The sequence below is a fragment of the Protopterus annectens genome, chromosome 11.part0 (assembly GCF_019279795.1).
Source record: "Protopterus annectens isolate FY-2018-M chromosome 11.part0, PAN1.0, whole genome shotgun sequence".
In the NCBI taxonomy this organism is placed as follows: domain Eukaryota; kingdom Metazoa; phylum Chordata; order Ceratodontiformes; family Protopteridae; genus Protopterus; species Protopterus annectens.
In genome coordinates this window covers 1,397,165,478-1,397,190,083 of record NC_056745.1, presented here as the reverse complement: position 1 = coordinate 1,397,190,083, position 24,606 = coordinate 1,397,165,478, and the positions used below count along the sequence as shown (strand labels likewise).

The following is a 24,606-nucleotide window of genomic DNA, read 5'->3' as shown; positions in this document are numbered from 1 at the left end:
ACTTTCTTTCCCAATCCACAGAACAAGGGGGAGCGGATTCTGCATTCATTAGATGTACACAGACAACTTAGATTTTACTTGGGACAAAATCTCTAAGAAAATCTGAACAACTACTGGTGGCATTTGCTGCAGGGGCAGAGGGAAAGGCTGTTTCAAAGCAGACTATTTCCAAATGGATAAGCCATTGTATTAATTTCTGCTATATGCACCATGATAAAACTATCCCCCAGGGGATCAGATCTCATTCCACCAGGGCTACATCTACGTCTACAGCCTTTCTCAGAGGTGTTCCTACCAGAGACGTTCTAGAAGCTGCTACCTGGAGCTCAGTTCATACGTTCACCAAACATTACCATTTACCCCTGTTCTCTAAATCCAGAGCTGGCTTTGCCACTGCAGTCCTGCAGAGCCTTATAGCTGGTCCTAGTGCTGTATAAATCCATCCTCCCAACCATAGCTTTGGGAATCTACCCAAATGTAATGACTGCAACAGTGAAACACGAAGAACATAGTACAGTTGTGTACACTTGCCATAAATCTAGATGTTCGAGTGTATTCACTGTTGCAGTCCTTGTTACCCTCCCTCCAACCCCCTGTTTTTCTCTTACTTTCCTTTACTATGCTTAAAAGCCTTTTTGGTGTATTTGCTTTTGTTTGGAGGTATATTTTTGTGTTTTTAATTACTTAAATATTTGGCTCCCCATTTGGGGGCACCTGACATCTGGGGCAAGAAAAACTGCTGTAATGGCGTCGGCTGCATGTTTTATACCCCTGACGACCTGACGTCATGAAAGAAGGGGCAGCAACTGATGCAGGACCCAAGACTTTAATCAGGCCAGCAGATTACCCTAATGTAATGACTGCAACAGTGAATACACTCTTAACATCTACATTTATGGTAAGTGTACACAGCTGTACTTTTTTCATACCTCTGACGACCTGATGTCATGGAAAAAGCGACTGCATCTGATGCAGAAATCCGAAGACTCTGGTATTCAGGCTGGCTAAGGGCTACCTGCAGGCAGATAACCCAAATGTGATGACTGTAACAGTGAATACACTCTAACATCTACATTTATGGTAAGTGTACACAACTGTACTTTCCCTAGTTACTTAAGCAAGGTTAGATGAACATGGATGGTTGTCTTGCACACCTCATGTCTCTCACTAGTATTCAAATACAATCTCTGTGCTGGCTACAGAGTGACATTACATCTGGTTACCTGACTCTGGTTGCCACACTACCCCCTCACTAGAAACTGAGCCAGGATCTGGCACTGATGTTACAGTGTACACACATCCACAACTTTAGCTAAGGTTTATTACAGCATTTGGAATTGTAAAAAACTTCCAACTGTTCCACCCTTCCTGCAGAAACTAACAAGATGTTCTCTGGCTGCTTTCAGACTGGTCTATATTAGATAATCAAACTTTCAAAAGTTCGATTGTCATATGGTCGGCACCATATGATCAAACTTTTAAAAGTTTGAAAATCTAATAAAAAATAAACTACACAAATAACCTACCTAAATGTTTTAAGCAGGGGGGGCAAGCCATCCTGCACCCCCCCACCCCCACTCTTTAAATATACCAACTCCGAGATCACACTACAGTGCAGAAAAGGGAAATCTTCCCATTCCGTACTGTACAGAGATCTTCATTAAAACGTTGGAGCTTTCAAAAATTCGATCATATAGTGTCGACCATATGATAATCGAACTTTTGAAAGTTCGATCATGTAATATAGACCCCTTTCAGACCTGTGAGAAAATCTTTGACCTAAACCAAGTAATTTAATTCAGGCTGTTTTTCTTAAGGTGAGCTTGACCACTTCCCTTCTGATATTCTCTGCTATATACATGTCATCAGTTACAACAGTACAGTCTGACATGCATGCATATTTCTTTTCTGTTCATCAGGACCCATTGTTGATAAATTTTTAACGCAAACAACTTTACAAATACATTTTTAACAGAAGCATCTGTACAAATCAGTTTGATATTCAAATGGCATAGAATTCTTTACAAAACTCCAGCTAGCTATGTAACACATGCACTGCCCTACTCTCCATGGCACAACTGGAACTACCTCGTATCCTCACAGGGCAAACCCTTATCCCTTAAATATAATAATTGGCTTCACTCAGCTGACGTAGAAATGGGGTTTGATCCTTTGGGGAGTTGGCATTATTTGATGTTCACAGCTTTTGTTTCATTTTACTGAGTTGTTGCTATAAATTTGACCCCCCCCCCCCTTAGTAAGTTTAGTAGATTGTCTTTATTCTCTTGACCATTCACAAAGCCTTAAAACTTTGTACCTTAGTCCTTTCTTGGCCAATTTCTACAACCTGAAAATTTGCATTTCTTTCAGTTTGTGAGAATAGTTTTAATTTACTTTGTCACTCATGTTTATGTATCTTTTGGAAGATAGTAACAAAAATGTTAAAGGAAACCCTCAAACATCTGTTAATTTGCTGCTGTTTTTCTTTCCCCATAGCCCTGATGGTCAACCAGCACTACTTCCCCCTGAACATGTGCAGGAGTTGAATCTGAGATCTACAGGCATGCTGAATGCTATCCAGAGATTTTTTGCTTATCACATGATAGAGACTTATGGGTGTGATTATTCTACAAGTGGACTTTCTTTTGACACAGTCCAAACAAAGCTGAAGAGTTTTATGGAACTACGGACAGTGGATGGACCCAGACATGATACATATATCCTGTATTATAGTGGCCATTCTCACAGTTCTGGAGAGTGGGCTTTGGCAGGTAAAAGGATTAGTATTCTGCACATTTATTAGCTGTAACTGCAATATGTGTGTTTTGTGGAGCATGACTGTGTATAAAAGTTTACTTTTTTACAGTAGATCATAGACTTGTTTTCAACAAGGTGATGGTATCCACTTCATTTAAGTATTTTTTCTATAGTAATCTTTATTGGGGATAACCAAAATTTATGTCTGTATGTACATGTAAATGCTTTTGAGTTATTGTGAGTAGCAGCATTTTTACTGTTGCTGGTTTATTTTTTCACTATTTATAACTGATTCTACCTGGTGTCTGTTGTAGGCTAATTGTGTCTTCTGTATAGATCCTATTGCATTAATTAATGCTAGAAAGAATCCAAACACAATAATCAATGACCCCTGGAAGATTTTAACTATTTGTAGTTGGTGAAACACTAAAAAACATTATCATACTGTTTGGTACATCCACAAACAAAACACCAACCTTGTCACTCTCATGGGTCCGGTAAGAAATCACAAGTTGTACAAAGCATCAAAGATATCTTGGCCTTACCTTTGATCAGAGCCATTTAAATTTCACACACAGTCCATGTCTAGAAAGATCTTTCTGAACTGAAGGCTTTGTACAAAATTTCAGACCTACTCTCTTTTGAAACCAGACAAGCTGTAGTTGTAAATGTTCAGTATGGAGTAGACTATCTGCCTATAATTAGTCAGCTACTCTCAGATTTACTACTCTGTCTGCTGAGAACAGAAGCCAGATTCCTCAACACTGTTGACCAGAGACCATTACTGTAGATAAAAGCAACTGGCTTCCTAACAGTGGAACTACATGTCTTCTCGTGTCCCTTTATAAAAAGGTACAGTCATCTTTGCAGTAAACTAACCATCGAAGAACAGTTATTCCATCAGGAACTCCAGTGTCTGCAGCTACCAAGGTGGTCTTTTACTGTTCTGTTGATAGCATGCAGTCTGCAAGATTGTTCTGACCTCTCGGAATAACATTACTGAAGCCATCAGAAACTCAGAGAAAGTTTTAAGATTTTTATTTTTTTGAGAGATCTTAAAGTAACTGCTTTAGAGACCACTGGCTAAGTTTTGTCATATTAGTTAGTTTCCTATGTAGACCGCTGTTTTTAACTAAGGACTTATTTTGAATTTAGAGGATACTTTTGTTTGAAAAGTGTACTATTTATGCAATGTTTCGTGTGTTTAGTGTGTTTAAGTGGGCAAACAACCTGTTTAATGTGTTTAGTGATTATACTTCGTGACAACTTGCCTTTTTTTCTGTCAGAGTGCATTTCATGCTGCTGCTGCTGTATTTTGACAGGATTCCAGTTGTGCTGGTTCTTAAAGAACAAATAATAAAATAGAGCCCTTGCTGTCTCTGTGGGCTCAGATAGTAGCTCAGTCTAAGTGGGTGAACTTGTAGTGACCAGCTGCTCTTGTTCCTCAGACCACTCACTTTCTTCTCTGGGTTTCTTGCCAGCCACATGCTCTACTGCTGTTCCTGTGTGCGTTACAGTCATAGGAAAACCATCATCTTTGGGTCAGGGAGTCACTCCAGGAGATGCTTTTCAAGGTATCCAGTGCTGAACGGCCATCTCCAAGTTTATCCTCTGGCAGGGTGCAACCAGTAAATGCAGAAACAAAAGGTTACACATTATTCTTCTGAAGATATGGTGTCTATTACAAAAGAGGACTTTCTTACCCTGGCCAGGCAGTTATTACAGGATATTAAACCTGGTGTCCAAAGATGCTTACCCAAGAGCAATTTTTCTAAGGAAATACGTGAGGAAAACCCATCAGAGGATTCTGACAGAGATGGGGGCAGCTTCTCCTATACACCGTCAAGCCCATTACTCAGATACTTTCAACCTTTGCTCCTCTCCGTCCCTTTTGGAGGAATTCTCTTTCTCTCCAGCTTCATCCTGGATGAATGAGGTATTTTGGTGGAAACAGATGGTTCTCCCTGAATTAAGATGATAATATGTTAAAAATTGTCATTCTACACCTATTCCTTCCATTTTCCCAGCTTTGGAGGTTGCGTTTAGTGTTGTCCGTAATAATCCTGACTTTCAATCTTCAGTCCTTTAAACAGGCATCCAGATTGTATAGCGTACCTCAGACTAACACATTTCTGTTTTCTCAACTTAGATCAGAGCTAGCTGCCATGTCTACCTTTTAATCAACACCATCCCCTCTCCAGAGAACAAAAAAGGCAAGGTGTTGGGCAGATTTTGGTAAGATATTTTTTTCCTTTCACTCTTGCTTATAGAATTCCGTAGCTATTGGGCATATATGTGGAAGTTTATTCTGTTTTGTGCAAATAGTTTGATGGGAGTACTTGGCCACACTGCCTTCAGAGTATAGCTCCTTTCAGACTTCTATTGATGTTCTTCATGTTTCACTGTTGCAGTCATCACCTGTGGGTTATCCCTGCTGTGGTATCCCTCCGTCGGCCCAAATACCACAGTCAGTGTTTTTCTGCATCAGCTGCTGTTGCCTGTAGACTGATGTCAGGTCATCAGTGCTATAAAACAATGCAGCTGATGCTGTTACATTAGTCTTTCTTGCCATGGAGCCCGTAGCAGAAGCAGTTTGTAAGTGTGCTGGTCAGTCGCTACCAGAGTTCAGATCACAGCTGAAAAACATCTAAAGCTAAGTACCCTGTTGGGGATCTCTTTCTTGCACAAACCGATGTCCGAAAAAGTTAACAATAGTCTCTCTTGTGGAAAGCAGATCCCACACTGGGACTTCCATTCCTACTGCGTCACTTCTTTAGGCCCATATCACGTCGCCCATTGCCGGTTCTGTGCCTTCTTTAACACGAGAACCATTCATCGTAGAGCTCTTTTTGTAGAAGGGTATTTTCATCCTCCATCTTCACAAATGGCGTCAGTCAGCCAACAATCCGTAGAGCCTCCTAAAAAGTATAGGGATAAAGATAGAGACAGACCTCCTAAGGCTAAGCCTTCTGACAACTCTTCTGCTAGGCAGGTCAGCTGTCCGGAATTCAGTGAGGCGCTTTCGCAGCCCTTGATGCCTGATGGTAGTCTACCGAGATCTTTTCAGAGTCCAGTATGCTGCAGAAATCATCTTCGTCTTCAGAACCTTTGGCTGTCTCTGCCTCGGTTGGGTCCGGAGCCGCTAGGCAGGTACCAGCTTCTGAGGATGTCTGTTGCACTACTGATTTGAGTCAGAAACAGACGTCTTCACACCCGACTACTGTTTCTATCAGACAGATGACTACTCTTGGGCCTAGAAGCTAGGCCACCCCTAGAAAATCTATCTCTAGCCACCATCTTACTCCTGCCCCTCCAACCCAGGCCCAGATGCTTAAGATGCAGAGGATCTTATTCCCTTATCAGGGGCAGTCAAGCCACAACTTCTAAATGGAAAAGACACCCTTCTTCTGAACTATTGACGGAGCAAAATTCTGAGGAGTCAGATTATTCAGATTTTGAAGAGGAACAACCACCTCTTACTGCTTATGAGGATTCAGATGCAGAGGCATCCATCCCTTCTGCCTCCCCACCAGAAGACCTCTCCTTTGGGGAACATTTCCAATGGGAATCTCAGGATTTCCCTCAGTCTAAGAAAAGGCTAAGAGAATTTCTAGACCTACCTCAGCACAGACCATCTCCCCTATTTTAGAAGTGGCGGATGATCTTTTCCATGAATCCCCGGATGCCCTTCTTCCTGCTCCAAGTAAGCCAGACAGGTATTAGAGTGCCAGACAGGTATTAGAGTGCCAGACACAAATACCTGTACAGCATTTCTGCTGCAGACCCGGAGGTCATTACACAGGGTCCCAAGGGAGCTAGGGCTTGTTCTGCAAAGAACCCTACTCATTCTGATAGGATGCCAGAGCTCTGGACAGATGGGGTAAAAAAGTTTACACCTCTGCAACCTTTGCTATCGGAGCTCTCAACTGTCAGTTTCATATGTTGAAATATCAACCGCACACTTTGGAACTATTAAAGCAAAAGATTTCTACTTTTCCTGACTGTGCCAAGTCTAAGGAGTTAGCAGATTTATTGCACTCTGCTTGTCAAGTGGCAAGGCACTCTTTACACTGTGGATGTGATGCACTAGAAGCCTCTAGCAGGGCAGCAGTGTCTGTGTCTGTCATTAGGAGATATGCATGGTTGAAGGAACAACCTCTACCTGATCATGTCAAGTCTAAATTAATTGATGCACCTTTGGATAAAGACCGCTTGTTTGGAGAAAAAGCAGAAGAGGTGCTTAAAAAGATGGAAGACAAAGCAAAATCTATGCAAACAGTAAAAGATTTATTTCCGGTTCAACCTCCTAGATTCGGCAGGAATTTTTCCCCTAAGCACTGGTCCTTTCCTGCTCCTAGCAGACTGGGGCAGGCCACCCAGGTCCCTACAGCAGGGACAACAGAGAACCAAACAGTGGACCACATCCACCTCTTAGGCAGGGAGTTCTACGCCATCCCTCTATGGGAAACCCTCTCAATGACTCCCAACCCCCCTTGCCCTCCTTTCACCCAAAAGCTCAGAGGAAGGGCTGTCCCTCTGCAAAGAAAATTGGCAGTCTGTAACCAAGGACCAATGGGTCTTAAAGATCACTTTTCAGGGATACAAATTCACTTTCAACGAACTCCCAATTCCCAGAGGGTACCCAGACTTACCTCCCAATCACTGGGCAGAGGCATTAAAGCAAGTCCAAACTCTCATAGCCGAGGGGGCAGTACAACTTGTCCCAGCAGATCAAGCAGCCAAAGGCTTTTATTCCAGGCTTTTCCTTGTTCTCAGAAAGGTGTGCAATTGGCACCCCATCCTGGATCTGTCCATTCTGAACTCATTCCTGGTGGTCCCCAATTTCAAAATGCTAACCCTGCAGCAGCTGCTGCCTATGCTGACAAAAAATGCTTGGTTAGTGACCCTGGACTTAAAAGATGCACACCTCCATATCCCCATAAGGGACATTTCAGAGCAGGCTCACAGCATTTTCAGTTCTCTGCTCTTCCCTTTGGCTTATCTACTGCTCCCAAGGTTTTCACTAAATGTTTGGCCCCAACCATAGCATTTTGCAGACAGAAAAATATACAGATTTACCCTTATGTGGACGACTGCCTCATTCAGGCAGAGAGCAAAGAAAAGCTGCTCCAGGACCTACACTTTGTCAAAACCCTCCTAACTTCCTTTGAGGTTCACCATCAACAAGAAGAAATCAAAGCAGACTCCCTCCAGAAGGATAATTTTCCTGGGAGCACTGCTGGATACAGCATCCCAAATGGCCTTCCTATCCCCAGAAAAGCAGAGCTTCCTTCTTTTCTACTTTACCCAGCTGGCGTCCAAAAGTCACCTCAAAGCGAGGAAGTTCCTGCAAGCCTTTGGGTATATGGCTTCTTTTATCCTAATTCCTATGGCTAGGCTACACATGAGGAAACTTCAGTGGTATCTAAGGAACCTTTGGTGTTAACACTCACAGCCTCTAGAGACCTCTTTCACTCTGATACTCTGTCTAAGGGCCGAGTTTCTCTGGTGGGCAGGGGACTGTGCCAGGAACCACAGTCTCCCCTTCATCCACCGCCCCACAGGCAGACCATCACCACCGACACCTCAGACATCGCTTGGAGCGCCCACCTAGCAGGCATGTGCACCCAAGGTCTTTGGGATGCCCAACACCTTCCCTTGCATATCAACCAGATGGAAATGATTACAGTGCAAAATGCTCTGACATCCTTCCATCTCACCTCAGGCCAGGAGTTCTCCTCATCAAAACAGACAACACCACAGTAATGTGGTACATCAACAAACAGGGAGGGACACAATCTTACCCTCTGTGCAGGCTAGCCATGAGCTTCTGGCTGACTGCCTTCTCCATGGGATTACACCTAATAGCCCAATACCTACCAGGGATCAGCAACATCCTGGCAGACCACTTAAGCAGACACTTAATGGACCCCCACAAATGGCAGTTCCACAAAAAGATCTTTGTGCTAGTCACAAGTGTGGGGAAATCTGGAGGTGGATCTCTTTGCTTCACACCTCAACCATCAGCTAAAGAAATTCTGCACCAGGGAGTATCACCAACTGGCATGGAAGGTGGATGCCTTGACCTTCCCATGGAACTTCCTCTTCATGTACACATTCCCCCCTGCCTCTTACTCCCAAGGTACTCATTAAGCTAAGGGAGAAGGGGCCCAAGGCCATACTCATTGCTTCAGAATGGCCCAGCCAGCATTGGTACCCCTTGTTGAGCAGCCTCAAATCACATCCTCCCAGGTAGCTTCTCCAGATCCCAAACCTCTTGACAAAAGCAGGGGGGCAATGCGGCACCCAGATTTGTAGACTATATCAAGCTGTCAGCATGGCTGATACTCCCAAGGTAAGAGAAGGGCTTCTGCTAAGCAAGCAGGTCCTAGGCATTATCACAGAGGCCAGAAGGCCCAGCACCAGAAAATCTTATGCAGGGAAATGGAAAAGATTCTGCTCCTGGAACCAGTACAGAGGGCCCAGTTCCTCACAACCTTCTGTCCCTCTTATCTTGGACTATCCCGTGGAATTACTCAGTAGTGGCCTCTCCTTCTCTTCTGTTAAAATCCATGCCTCAGCCATATCAGCTCAGTTTAATAGAGACCAGCCCCTGTTCTCTCCCCTTTGATTAAACAATTCCTCAGAGGGTCTTCTAATATCAGACCTTCAGAAGGCCTCCTACGCCAGCCTGGTATCTTAATTATGTTTTGGAAAAACTAACCTTACCACCCTTCGAACCTGCTGCTTCAGCAGAACTGAAATTCCTCTCCTGGAAGATTGCTTTTTTGCTAGCTGTCACCTCAGCCAGAAGGGTTTCTGAACTTCAGGCACTGATGGCCATTGAGCCTGTCATCATTTTCCATGCAGACAGGGTTTCTCTTGGTACTAACCCCTCCTTTATGTGCAAGGTGGTATCTGATGTGACTCGCAACCAGGTCATTCATCTGCCCACCTTCTTCCCTAACCTTCAAAACAAGGGAGAAAGAATTCTGCACTCTCTAAACGTGCACAGACAGCTCAGACACTACCTGGACTGTACTAAACCCTTCAGAAAGACGGACCAGTTTCTTGTCAGTTTTGCCCTAGGGGCAGCGAGGAAGCTCATTTCCAAGCAGACTATCTCCAAATGGATATTGCACTGTTATCCATTTCTGCTACAGATTTTGTGGGAAACCTCCCCCTAAGTCTATTCGTACCCTTTCCACAAGGGCAGCCTCCACTTCCGTAGCATTCCTCAGAGGAGTTCCCCCCAGGGACATCTTGGAAGCTGCCACCTGGACCTCGGTCCATACCTTTACAAGCATTACCACCTTCCTCTTTTCTGTAAGGCTAGGGCAAGGTTTGCCTCTGCAGTGCTGCATGGCATCTTTACCCATGCCCAGGTCTCTAACTAATCCTGCCACCCCTGTCTTCAGCTGTGGGAATCCTCCCACAGGTGATGACTCCAACAGTAAAACATGAAGAACATAGTACAGTTGTGTACACTTACCATAAATGTAGATGTTCAAGTGTATTCAGTGTTGCAGTCTTGGTTTCCCTCCCTCCTTACCCCTTGTATCCTCTTTCATTAGGAAGACATAAGCTTCTTGGGGTGGTTAACCACCAGGACCGCATTGCCATATTTCCTGGGGCTCCTGACTGGCTAGGGCAAGAAAAACTGATGTAATGGCGTCAGCTGCCTTGTTTTGTAGCACTGACGACCCGATGTCAGTCTATAGGCGACAGCAGCTGATGCAGAAAAACATTGACTCTGGTATTCGGGCCAGCCGAGTGATACCGCAGCAGGGATAACCCACAGATGTTCGTGTTACACTGCTGCAGTCATTACACTTGGGTTATCCTGCCGTCAGGCGGTCACGCAGTCGGCCAGAGTTTCAAAGTCTTGGTCCGGCGTCGGTTGCTGTCGCCTCCTACCTGACGTCAGTGCGACAGGGGTATATAAGATGCAGCCGATGCCATTTTTTTCAGTCTTTCTTGCAGCGCGGTGCCCGAAGCAGAAGCAGTTCGCAAGTGCCAGTCGGCCGACTCCTGAGATTTTCATTCCGAATCCAGAACCGAAGTCTTCTAAAAAAGCCAAGTACCCCGTTGGGGAAACTTTTTCTTGCCTCAGACCGATGTCAGTAAAAGTTAATAACTGTATTTCTTGTGGGAAGTAAATACCTCATAAGGATTTCCACTCCTATTGTATTCCATGCCTAGGCCCTGACCACAATGTCACTGGTTGTTGGCTTTGTGCTAGGTTTAACGAGCGCACTATTAAACGTCTGTTTGATTTTGCCCGACATTATTTTGGTAGACAATTCAATTAAACCATGCCATCGGAAAGTCCGACGACCGCAATGCATAAAAAGCGCAAGGACAGGCATCTGAGGCCCAAAACGGACGACTAGGCCTCTTCTAGGCCGGTCGCCAGACCGCCTCCGACTCTCACATGGAGCTGGCTGGGCCTTCGGACCCACTAGGCCTTCAGTTTACCGATTCTAAACCTACAGAGGAAACTGAAGTAGCTGAGCATTCCACAGCTACAGAGGGTGTTTTCAGACCTACCCAGTTAACTATTAAACCCTCTGTTAAATCTAAGCCCCCCTTAAAAGCAAAGAAACCGACACGACTTTCTCCAGGACAGGCTACCATGCCTAAGAAACAGATGCTAAAAATGGCCGAGGACCTGATCACTCTGATCAGGGGGTCCCATCCCCCTCCTGATAAAAGGCCCAGGCAGGATGCAGACTATAAATCTTCTGATCAGGTGTCCCTCTCCTCTGACTCTTCCTCGGACCTAGGATATTTTTTACCCTCTTATGAGGATTCTAATGCTGAGGAATCAATTCCATCAGCCTCTCCGCCTGAGGATTACTCCTTTGGGGAGACCTTACATACCATGAGAGCATTTCCATTGGGAAGACCAGGATTACTCAGAATCCAAGAAAAGACTCGGAGACTTCCTTTTATTGCCCCAACACAGACCCCTTGCTATTCCACCAGTTTTAGACCTTGTGGATGATGTGTACACTGAATCCAGTTTGAACCCGGACTCCTTACCCCCAGCCCCAGTTAAACCTGTTAGATATTACAGAGTCCCTGACTCTCACAAATTTCTGTACAAAAGCCGTGTTGCTGACCTTGAAACTATTTCTCAGGGACCCAAAGCGATTAAGGCCTCATCAGCAAAAAACCCAGTCCCCTCTGACAGAGATTCCAGAGCATTAGACAGATGGGGGGAAAAAGGTATATACGTCTGCAACTTTAGCAATGAGAGCCTTGAATTGCCAGTTTCACATGCTAAAATATCAGCAATTTTTGTTGTATCAGTTGAAACAAAAGATGCTACCAGAATCAGATCCTCCTCATTTAAAAGAAATGCAGGATTTATTGCATGACTGTGGGTTTGATTCCTTAGAGGCCTCCTGTAGAGCAGCAGTTACAGGCTCTGTCATTAGAAGGCATGCTTGGTTAAAAGAACATACATTACCAGATCATGTTAAGGTCAAATTATTGGATGCACCTTTGCAGCGGGATGTGCTTTTTGGAGTTAAGGCAGAGGAGGTATTAAAGAAGATGGAGGATAAGGCAAAATCTATGCAAACGGTGAAAGAATTCTTACAGGTTCAGCCTCCTCGTTTTAGCAGAAATTGGCCAACAAAGAATTGGTCCTTTCCAGTTGCAGATAGACCTCAAAGGGGCAGATACAGACGTCCAAGAGGTAGAGGTCAGACACAAGGCCCTTACAGGCCTCGACAATGGGGCACACCAGGCCAGAAAGAAGGGGAAGATGGGCCTCAACCTTATAAAAAACAACCTCAATGACTTTCCACTACAGCTGCCAAACAGCTCTCTCTTGGCATCCCCCTTAGGAGGAAAACTGGCACTTTTCTATCACAACTGGCATTGCATCACCAAAGACAAATGGGTTCTCAACATCGTATCTCAAGGTTACAGGTTCCATTTCCACACCTTGCCAAGGTTAAAAGGAATGCCAAATCTGCCACCAAATCAAGGGGCAGAGGCTCAAAAACAAATTACAGCACTCATGGACATGAGAGCCATTCAAAAGGTACCACCACAAGAACAAGGACAAGGATTTTACTCAAGACTCTTTCTGGTTCCCAGAAAAGACAAAGCCTGGATCCCCATTCAGGACATTTCTACAATAAACACTTACCTGGATGTTCCGAAATTCAAGATTTTGACACTACAGCAGCTTCTTCCCATGCTGGGCAAGAAAGCTTGGCTCGTGACTTTGGACCTCAAAGAGGTATACCTGCATGTCCCTATCAGACAAAATTGCAGAAGATACCTCAGATTTCTTGCTGGATCAATGCACTATCAATTCTCTGCACTGCCCTTTGGCTTATCTACTGCGCCCAGGGTCTTCACAAAGTGCCTGGCACCAGTAATTGCATTTTGCAGGCAAAAAGGAATTCAAATTTACCCATACCTGGACGACTGCCTGATTCAAGCAGATAGCAAGGACATTCTACTAAAATATCTGGTGTACGTAAAAAAGTTTTTAAGTTGCCTGGGGTGCACAGTAAACGAAAAGAAATCAAAACTAGTGCCCTCACAACAGTTAATATTCCTGGGTGCCAGCTTGAACACAACGGCCCAGATGGCTTATCTCACGCCAGACAAGCAAGGACAACTGACTCAATATTTTCAATTAATGGCAACAAAGACCCAACTCCCTGCAAGAAAAATTCTGCAGGCCTTGGGCTACATGGCATCTTGCATACTACTAATTCCATATGCCAGACTGCATATGAGGAAACTACAATGGTACCTAAAGAGCGTATGGTCTCAACACTGTCAAAAGTTTGAAAACAGTTATACCACTAATTCCTCGCCTACAACAGGAGTTTCGATGGTGGGCACAAGCTTGTCACCTCAACAAGGGACAGCCTTTCCCTCAACCCACAGCCAGGCAGACACTGACAACAGATGCATCGGATTACGCCTGGGGAGCACACATGGCAGGAAAATGTATCCAGGGCGAATGGCCCACAGAGCAAAGACAGCTCCACATCAATCAAAAAGAGATGCTAGCTGTACAAAATGCTGTTATAGCTTTCAAGGACCTACTGCATCCAGGACAGTTACTACTAAAGACAGGCAACACCACAGTTATGTGGTACATAAGCAAGGGGGCACACACTCCTACCCCCTCTGCAGACGAGCCTTGACCTTGCGGAACACAGCTCTAAGCTCATCTGCAAGCACAATTCCTGCCAGGAGAGAAAAACACACTGGCAGACGACCTAAGCAAAAACATTATGGACCCACACGAATGGGAGCTAAACCCACAAATATTCAGAATGATAACACAAAAATGGGGGAGCCCGGACATAGATCTGTTTGCCACTCCAAAGAACTGCCAATTACAGAAATTCTGCACAAGGAGCTACCATCCACAAGCGTGGAAAGTAGATGCCCTCTCATTCAGGTGGACAAAACTACAAGTATATGCCTTCCCACCTTTACCTCCTTCCAAAGGTACTCATAAAAGCCAGGCAGGAAGAACCAAAAATGATCCTGATTGCACCAGACTGGCCACACCAGCACTGGTACCCAATCCTAAAGAACTTAACACAAGAACCACCCTGGATTTTACCACAAATTCCACAGTTGCTGACGCAGTACAACAATCAGATACTTCACAGCCAGCTAAAGACCTTAAACCTAGCTGCATGGAAAATTCCTTAGTCAAGCAAGCAATGCCTCTCTCCAAAGCTGTTATGGATGTCATTCTGGAGGCCAGAAGGCCTAGCACCAGGAAAGCATACTCGGACACATGGAAGAGATTCTGTGCCTGGAACCAAGAGCACAGCCTTCACCCTCTAGTCCCAAACATTCCTTAGGTACTGCAATACTTAACTGAGATGCTGGACAAGGGCCTTTCTTTTTCATCCATCAAGATCCACGCCTCGGCTATCTCTGCTCATTACATGGATCCACCATTTTTTTTCTAATCCTTTGCTCAAACAATACCTCAGAGGGGCTAAAAACATAAGATCGCCCCGTAGAGCACCTACACGTACTTGGGACCTCAACTTTGTTTTGGAAAAATTAACATTACCTCCTTTTGAGCCAGCTAACACAGCAGAATTAAAATACATCTCTTGGAAAACTGCTCTGCTACTGGCAATAACATCAGCACGAAGAGTTTCAGAATTACAGGCACTAATGGCAGTGGAACCTTTCCTCATCTTCCACCAGGACAGGGTGTCCTTAAGAACCAACCCTGCGTTTATGCCAAAGGTGGTATCAAGTGTGGCTCTAAACCAAACTATTCACTTGCCAACTTTTTATCCAAAACCACAGAACAAAGAGGAGAGACTACTACATTCTTTGGACATTCACAGGCAGTTACGCTTCTACTTGGACAAAACCAAAGCTTTCAGAAGATCTGAGCAATTATTGGTAGCATACGCTGCAGGAGCACAGGGAAAAGCCATTTCAAAGCAGACTATTTCAAAATGGATAGGACACTGTATACATTTCGGCTACACCCACCATGGGAAACCTGTACCTAGCAGCATTAGATCTCACTCCACCAGGGCAACAGCCACTTCAACTGCCTACCTCAGAGGAGTACCTACCAAGGATATTTTGGAAGCAGTAACATGGAGTTCTGTGCATACCTTCACCAAACATTACCATTTGCCTTTATACTCCAAATCCAGAGCAGGCTTCACCACTGCTGTACTGCAGGGCCTTATAGCCACCCCTAATGCCTTATAGATCCAGCCTCCCTACCTCGGCTTTGGGATTCCATCCAAGTGTAATGACTGCAGCAGTGTAACACGATGAACATAGTACAGTTTTGTACCTACCATAAATGTAGATGTTCGAGTGTAAACACTGCTGCAGTCCAGGTTACCCTCCCTCCTTCCCCTCTTACTTTCTGGTATTTACCTAGGACATCTACCCTTTATTTCCTATGGGGAGTATTTGCTGGTAACTAAAAATGGTTGTTTGCTCTACTTTTGTATTGTTTACTAGCAATTTGTATTGCCTACCTATTTGGGGGACCTGACATTTGGGGCAAGAAAAACTGAAGAAAATGGCGTTGGCTGCATCTTATATACCCCTGTCGCACTGACGTCAGGGAGGAGGCAACAGCAACCAACGCCGGACCAAGACTTTGGAACTCTGGCCGACTGTGGGACCGCCTGATGGCAGGATAACCCAAGTGTAATGACTGCAGCAGTGTTTACACTCTAACATCTACATTTATGGTAGGTACAAAACTGTACTGTGATGACTGCAACAGTGAATACACACTACATCTACATTTATGGTAAGTGTATACATCTGTACTTTGTACTGTCAGATGTACTTTGTGTGTGTTTTGAACAACCTGTCGGTCAGCTTATGTTTCTAGCGTTGTTCTGCTTTTAGACAGATAAGTAGCCTGTTGGGGAAATTTCTACTCTAATATTCAGAAATGTTAATAACTGTTTGCCCTGTGGGAAACCATTCCCTCATAAAGATTTTCGCTCTTTTTCTTGGGGCCTCAACACAGTGTCTCTAACTGCTCTGATTGGCTAAGTTTCATGTGAAGACCCTTAAATGTAGGGTTGAGGTACTTATAGCTCATATGGAGTCTTCATTGTATGTTTCTTCAGTAGCATCACAACCTCTGACTTCTGCAGGTCATGCAGTTACTCAAGTGGCCACTGGTGTGATCCCAAAAAGTGAAAAGATTAAAAAAAAAAATCCCAGAGATCTGGAGGCTGCAGAAAAAATATCGCATCAACCTCTTTAGTCGACTGAAGACCTTGGTGAGGCATCTTTGCAGGAGCCCTCTAGCATGACCCCTCAGGAGGCTGCCACTGTCCCCAGCCTATCCATGACTGCCACCACCACTCACAAACAGTTGGGTCTAACACCGTTATGCTGGCATCTTCTTCTAATGTCCAAGAAGTGGTTCCACCGGGAGACCTTATGTCTTCCTAACTTCTGACTTTCCTCCAGAAGTTGCGCTTGAACGATTGCATCCCTCTGCTACACCAGTTAAATGATCTATGAAACTGAAATGCAGTCCCACCATGGCATTGCCTCAGCATTTTAGACCAAAGTCGAGGGTCTGGTCAAGGTAGCACATGAATTCATAACTTTCATTAAATCTAGAGAACCCTCACAACCTTCTTCTGTGGCTTCTCTAACTAAAAGAAGGGAAGTAGCCTTCCAAGAGGAGGAAGAGACTCATCATCTGAAGATGTTGAAGAGCTCTAATATTCAGGTAATTTACAACCCCAAACCTACCCTGACTCTGGATGATATTCTGTCTTCAGCTTCCCCACCCAAAGACTTTGCCTTTGGGGAGACTTACACAAAATGAAAGAAGCTTTTTAACTGGAAAAGTAAGCAGCTCTCCCATGCACAGACACATTTTACTAGATGTTTTTGAGGACAGAGCCCTACACCTTGACTCCTTACCACCTGTGCTTAGGAAACCAGACAGATTTTACAGAGCGCTTGATTTGCACAAGCATCTCTACAAAAATTCCAAACTGATCCCTCTCTAGTCTCCACTGAATGTATTAAAGGGGTTCCTAAAGGATCATCCAAGCATCCCCTTATCAGATGACTGGGAGAGCAGACTACTGGACAAGTTTGGCAATAAAACGTATACCTCTGCAACCCTAGCCATGCGAGCTTTGAATTGCTAATTCCATATTATAAATTACTTGGAATCACTTCAAGATAAAATGATGGCAAAACATGATTCCACATTAGATAGAACATTGTATATAGAGGTGTAGGACATAGTCAGAGAAGCTCTACAGGTAGCCAGATTCTCCTTGAAATGTGGCTGTGATGCATTAGATGTCTGGCAGAGCAGTTGCCATAGGCTCAGTTATCTACAGAAATGCACTCAACCACTGGGGCGGAGCCTAGATGGCCAGCTCAGATCACTGAATTTTGAGAGCTTCATAAACTAGTATAATATAGGAAAATGTTATTATTTTCAAGTTTAAAATGTCAAATCTATAGATAAACTACTAAACTACATAAATATCAATATTGGTGGAGATGTACAAAAAATTTCCTGTCAAGTAACTTGGAGATGTATTGAGTCACTGAATATGAACAACTCAAAGAATTCTCATCCACATGTTGCTTTGAAAACAGAACTGCAATTGATGACATCTACCTTACAGGAGCTGTCTTTGAAGATGGATGACTTTAAAAATGACTTGGGAAAACCTCAAATTAAATTCTCAAAAGCAGACTGATACTCTTAAGGCACTATTACAGCAACACCTTACAAAAATACCAAATATAGACTTCTCTAAATGACATTGAAGGGAGACTCAAAGAGGAAGAATTCCAAAAAGAATTTCTGCTTAAACAGAAGGTTGTTTAACAAAATAGATGACTTAGAAAACGGGGAAAGGAGAAACAACATAATCTTTGGTCTACCTGAAAATACTGATGGAGAAGACATTATTTCATTCTTAACCTGGATTCCAGAATTTTTAGACTTGAAAGAGGGACTTTAATTTGGAATTGAAAGGGAGCAAAGAGCACCGAGGCAAGATAAAAATACATCTGAATTAGTTAACTTCATTTTATCTGCAACCTGTGGGTATACGGATCCGTATCGGATCTGAGCCGGCAACTTTTTTTCTAGCATCTGCTCCGAGCTCCTCCCCTTACCCATAATGCCCTACCATCTCCTGTCTTCCCTCAGATCTTGTTTGCCGCGCCAGTAGTGTGCATCGTGGTCTCCTTTGCTTTGAGCTCAGGGATAGTAAATGGTATTTTTTCTGGTATCTAGTGTGTGTTTGAGTGAACGTTTTCCCTTCCTCCCCTTGTTTAGTGTCTCGCTTGTTTGTCTGTGTTAAAAAAAAAAATTGTAGAGAGTAGTAATTAGGCCTGCCCTTCCCCTACCTGTGTTTGTGTGTGGTTTTTCTGGTAGGTAGTGTTTGTACCTTTGGGTGCAGGACTATGACTGATCAGCCGAAGCCTGTCTTCCAAAAATGTACAGTGTGTGGCCATAAGCTCTCCCCAGCTGATGGTCACACTCTATGTGCAATTTGCTTGGGAGTGGCACATTTGTCGACTCAATGTGCTATCTGTTCTGGTTTTAATCTGAGGGCCCTTGGGGATCGGAAGGCCAAGCTAGTAGCCAAAGGCATTCTCCCTGCTGCCATGCTGGAATCTGCCTCAGCCTCTCTCTCTAGTGTTCTACCTTCCACCCAGACAGGGACTCAACCTCTCTCTTCTTCTGGTGATGGGTCTTCTAAAGACAAATCTTCAGTCAGCGTGGCTGACAAAGAAAAATAAAAAGAGAAAGATAAAGAAAGGCGCAGAGAGGATAGGGAGAAGAGGAAGGACAGACCATTGTAAGAGATCCCCAGACAGGGAGCTCTTTCTCAGTCCCCCTTCTAAGACCATGAGGCCTGTTTCTCCATGGCTCCGATCTTCTCGTTTCTCACCGGAGCCGTTGGAACATTCGGACCAGAGGCCTTCCTCCCCTGCGCAGACCAGCCAGATCCGAGTCGGTGGCCTCTTCGAGGTCATGGACATGGACAGGATGATGCGGAGATTCATTCAGACCCAAATTCAGATGGGAGTCTTGCCAGGCCCCTCTTCCTCTGGAGAGGGGACCTCCATGCCTCTCTTCCGCCCCATCTCTTCTTCCCTGATCCGTGCTACAGCTTCGGGGCTCTTGGATCCAAGGTTTTTCGGAGCTGGTAGCTCGGTGCCGACAGTTCCTCCAACCTAGACTCCCGCTGATGTTCATCGTGAATACAGCTGCAGTCATAACAGATGGGTTCTCCTGCCGTCAGGCGGGTCCTTGGTCGGCCAAATTCCAAAGTCTAGGTCCGGCGTCTGTTGTCATCGCTTCTTCCCTGACGTCAGTGCGACAGGGGTATAAAAGAACCAGCTGACGCCATTTTCTTCAGTCTTTCTTGCCGCGCGGTGCCCGAAGCAGAAGCAGTTCGCAAGTGCCGGTCGGCCAGCTCCTGAGATTACGAAAATTTGGAAACCGAAGTCTTCTTAAAAGCTAAGTACCCTGTTGGGGAAACTTTTCTTGCCTCAGACCGATGTCAGACAAAGTTAATAATTGTATTTCTTGTGGGAAGCAAATACCGCATAAGGATTTCCATTCCCTCTGTATACCTTGTTTAGGCCCAGACCACGACGTCTCGGTCTGTCACTTTTGTGCTACATTCAACAAACGCACTATTAAGCGTCGGGCGGAGTTCGCCCAGCATTATTTTGGGAAAGCATTTAACTATACTATGTCGTCGGATACTCCGACTGCGGTTTTGTCTAAAAAACGCAAAGACAAGGACCGACCCACGAGGTCCGCGGCCTCTACCGACACCACGCCAAAGCCGACTACACGTGGTCCGGTTCTCAGCGAGGCGCCTACGCAGCTCTTGACTACCGACGACCTGTCTTTGATGCTGTCTCCTGTGCCCGAGGTCGCAGGCTCCTCGGCCCACACCCCGACTACAGATACCGAAGCCACTCTTGGCGTTGAAACTCAGAATGTGGACAGGTCCACCTCCACTCAAGGTGTCTTCAGACCTTCCTCTTCTTTCTCCATCAAGGCTTTCACAAAGTCTAAAGCAACCATGCACTCAGAGACCAGCTACACAGGCCCCATGCCTAAGAAACAGATGCTTAAAATGGCTGAGGATTTAATTACTCTTATCACAGGTTCTCAGCCCCCTCTGGACAAAAGGCCTAGAGTGGAGGAAGATTCTCCCTCCTCTGATCAGGGCTGCATTATTTCAGAGCACTCTGATGATCAGGAACATTCTTACTCCCCTTTTGAAGACTCTGATGCGGAGGAGTCCATCCCTTCTGTATCCCCCCCTGAGGAATTGGGGAAACTTTGCATACCTTAAGGGAACACTTCCACTGGGAAGGCCAGGATTATTCAGATTCCAAGAAAAGGCTCGGGGAATTTCTCTTGCTTCCTCAGCACAGGCCTCTGGCTATACCTCCTGTCTTGGACATCCTAGATGATGTTTACTCGGAGGCCTGCCTTAACCCGGACTCTCTGCCTCCAGCTCCAGTTAAGCCTGACAGGTACTACAGGGTCCCTGACTCACACCAATGTCTATACAAGAGCCATGCTGCTGACCCAGAAACCATCTCACAGGGCCCCAAGGGAGTTAAGGCCTCCATTGCTAAAAATCCATTGCCTTCCGAGAGAGATTCCAGATCCTTAGAAAGGTGGGGAAAAAAGGTATATACCTCGGCTACCTTATCCATGAGGGCCTTAAACTGTCAGTTTCATATGCTAAAATACCAACAGTTTTTGTTATCACAATTAAAAAGTTGTGACATTTTACCAGACTTGAAGGAGTTGCAGGATTTGATGCATAGTGCAGAACAAGTGGGTTAAGTATACCTTACAATGTGGTTTTGATGCTCTAGAGGCCTCATGTAGAGCTGCTGTTATAGGATCAGTCATGCATAGGCATGCCTGGCTCAAGGAACAAGCCTTGCCTGATCATGTCAAAGCTAAATTACTAGACGCCCCTCTTCAAAAGGATGTACTATTTGGTGCTAATGCTGAGGAGGTATTAAGGAAAATGGAGGAAAAGGCTAAATCAATGCAAACTGTGAAAGAATTTTTACAGGTTCAACCCCCATGTTTTAGTAGAAATTGGCCTTCCAAAAACTGGTCCTTTCCTGCCACAGACAGACCCCAAAGAGGCAGATACAGGCTCGAGGGGCAGAGGACAATCCCAAGGATCGTATAGAGGCAGACAATGGCAAGCTCCTACACAAAGAGGTGGTGAGGACAACTCACAATCTTTCAGAAAGCAAACCCAATGACTTTCCCCTTTGCATGCCAACCAGGTCTCAAATGGCAGCCCCTTAGGAGGAAAGCTGGCATTATTTTCAAAAATTAGCATATTGTCACAAAGGACAAATGGATCCTGGACATTATAAACAGAGGCTACAAATTCCATTTTCACACCCTTCCAAAAATGAGAGGCATGCCAAACCTGCCACACAATCAAAGGAAAGAGGCACAAAGGCAAATTACAGATCTCATAAACATGAAAGCTATTCAAGAGGTACCTACGCACGAACAAGGTCAAGGTTTTTATTCCAGGCTATTTCTGGTGCCAAGGAAGGGAAAAGATTGGAGACCTATTTTGGATCTATCCATCCTAAACACATTTCTACTGCACAAAATTCAAGATGCTCACTCTACAGCAACTTCTTCCCATGCTGGGCAAGGAGTCTTGGCTGGTAACATTGGACCTCAAGGAGGCATACCTGCATGTCCCAATCAGACAAAATTGCAGAAGGTACCTCAGATTTCTTGCAGGTTCAACCCATTATCAATTCTCTGCTTTGCCCTTTGGCTTATTTACTGCGCCCAGAGTATTCACGAAATGCCTGGCATCAGTAATTGCCTACTGCAGACTTCAAGGGATACAAATATATCCCTGTTTGGACGACTGCCTGATCCAAGCAGACAGCAAGCACATTCTTCTGAAACATCTGGCTTATGTAATAATGTTATTGAACTCTCTGGGATACACAGTCAACAAAAAGAAATCAAGGCTAATACCCTCTCGGAAGATAATTTTCCTGGGTGCCAATTTGGACACAAACACCCAGATGGCCTACCTCACGCCAGAGAAGCAGGGACAACTAATTCAATACTTCAGAACACTAGCAAATTGCACCAAGCTGACTGCAAGGAAAATCCTGCAGGCTCTGGGATTCATGGCATCTTGCATCTTACTAATCCCATGTGCAAAGCTGCATATGAGGAAACTACAATGGTACCCGAAAAACATATGGTCTCAACACAGCCACAGTTTGGAAACAATAATACCACTAATTCCATGTCTGCAAAAGGAATTTCTGTGGTGGGCTCAAGCATGTCAAACAAACACAGGTCTTACATTCAGCAAGCCTCAAGAAAATCAAGTCATCACAACAGACGCCTTGGACTACGCCTGGGGGGCGCACATGACAAATCGGTGCATTCAGGGCAAATGGTCCCAAAAAGAAAAGCACCTTCACATCAATCAAAAAGAAATGCTAGCAGTAATAAATGCTATTATAGCTTTCAAGGACCTTCTACAACCAGGTCAACTATTGATAAGCACGGACAACACCACAGTTATGTGGTACATAAACAAGCAGGGAGGAACACATTCTTACCCCCTATGCAGACTGGCCATGTCACTTTGGAACATGGCCATGGACTTACAAATGGAACTACAAGCACAGTACTTGCCAGGCAAGGAAAACAAGCTGGCAGACAACCTAAGCAGGAATATGACAGATCCACACGAATGGAAGTTGCATCCAAAAGTTTTTACAGAAATAATCCAAGAATGGGGAAGGCCAGACATAGATCTCTTTGCCTCCCACAAAAATCATCAATTGACAAAATTCTTCTCGAGGATCTTCCATCCAAAGGCCTGGAGAGTGGACGCTCTCTCTTTCAGTTGGACATCAATGACAGTTTATGCCTTCCCACCTCTTCCTCTGCTGCCCAAAGTTCTATTGAAGACTAGAGCAGACAGACCAAAGATGATCCTCATTGCTCCGGACTGGCCAAGGCAACACTGGTACCCACTCCTGAGGAGCCTGACGCATTCCACACCATGGACCCTGCCTCTAATGCCTCTTCTTCTGACTCAGCACAGCTTCAAAACTCTTCAGTCAGCTAAAAACACTCAATCTAGCCGCTTGGAAGTTTCCTTAGCATCACAGCAGGCCCTACTCTCCAAGGAGGTGCATGATGTCATTTTGGAGGCCAGAAGGCCATCAACTAGAAAAGCTTACTCCGCAAAATGGAAACGTTTTTGTGTCTGGAATGAGAAAAAGGGCAGGACCCTGGAAAACTGAATTTACCTCAAATACTACAATATTTGGCTGAACTGCTAAGCAGTGGACTTTTTCTCCTCCATCAAAATCCATGCCTCAGCCATTTCTGCAGAATACAACACTGATCCACCTTTATTCTCTCACCCTCTCTTAAGAGAGTTCCTCAGAGGGGCTAAGAATTTAAGACCTCCAAGGAAACAACCAATACCTGCTTGGGATCTTAATTTCATTCTGGAAAAACTGACCTTGCCTCCTTTTGAGCCAGCTGCCTCATCAGATTTGCAATATTTGTCCTGGAAAACAGCTTTCCTTCTGGCTATCACCTCAGCTCGTAGAGTTTCAGAACTACAGGCTCTCATGGCTGTCAAGCCTTTTATCATCTTCCATCAGGACAGAGTTTCCTTACGAACCAACCCGTCCTTTATGCCTAAAATGGTATCCAGGGTAGCTTTAAATCAGGCCATACATTTACCTACTTTTTATCCTAATCCTCAAAACAAAGGGGAGAGATTACTACATTCCTTGGACAACCACAGACAACTGTGTTATTATTTGGACAGAACAAAGCCTTTCAGAAAATCAGAACAGCTCTTTGTGGCCTATGCGGTAGGAGCTCAAGGAAAGCCAATTTCCAAACAGACAATGGATAGCCCACTGCATATGCTTTTGCTATTCTTTTCATGGCAAAACTGTACCTACAGGCATTGGAACTCATTCCACCAGGGCCGCAGCCACCTCTGCAGCCTTCCTCAGAGGAGTTCCTACCAAGGATATTTTGGAAGCAGCCACTTGGAGTTCTGTACATACCTTCTCCAAGCACTACAACCTACCATTATACTCCAAATCTAGAGCAGGCTTTGCCACTGCAGTCTTGCAGGGCATTTTGGCTCCTCCTAGTTCCACCTAGTGCCTACCACCCCTTTGTTAGCTTTGGGATTCTACCCATCTGTTATGACTGCAGCTGTATGCACGATGAACATAGTACAGTTTTGTACCTACCATAAATGTAGATGT

At 44.7% G+C, this 24,606-nt stretch overlaps 1 protein-coding gene across 1 annotated transcript in view; it reads left to right on the top strand.

The window, feature by feature from the left end:
• LOC122815080 (transmembrane protein 168-like) overlaps nucleotides 1-24,606 on the top strand; it is a 182,028-nt gene that overhangs the window by 48,287 nt on the left and 109,135 nt on the right. Inside the window, exon 2 of the mRNA XM_044087323.1 lies at nucleotides 2,497-2,771. Within this exon, the coding sequence (XP_043943258.1) occupies nucleotides 2,497-2,771 (275 nt within the window). The remainder of the gene's footprint in view (nucleotides 1-2,496; nucleotides 2,772-24,606) is intronic.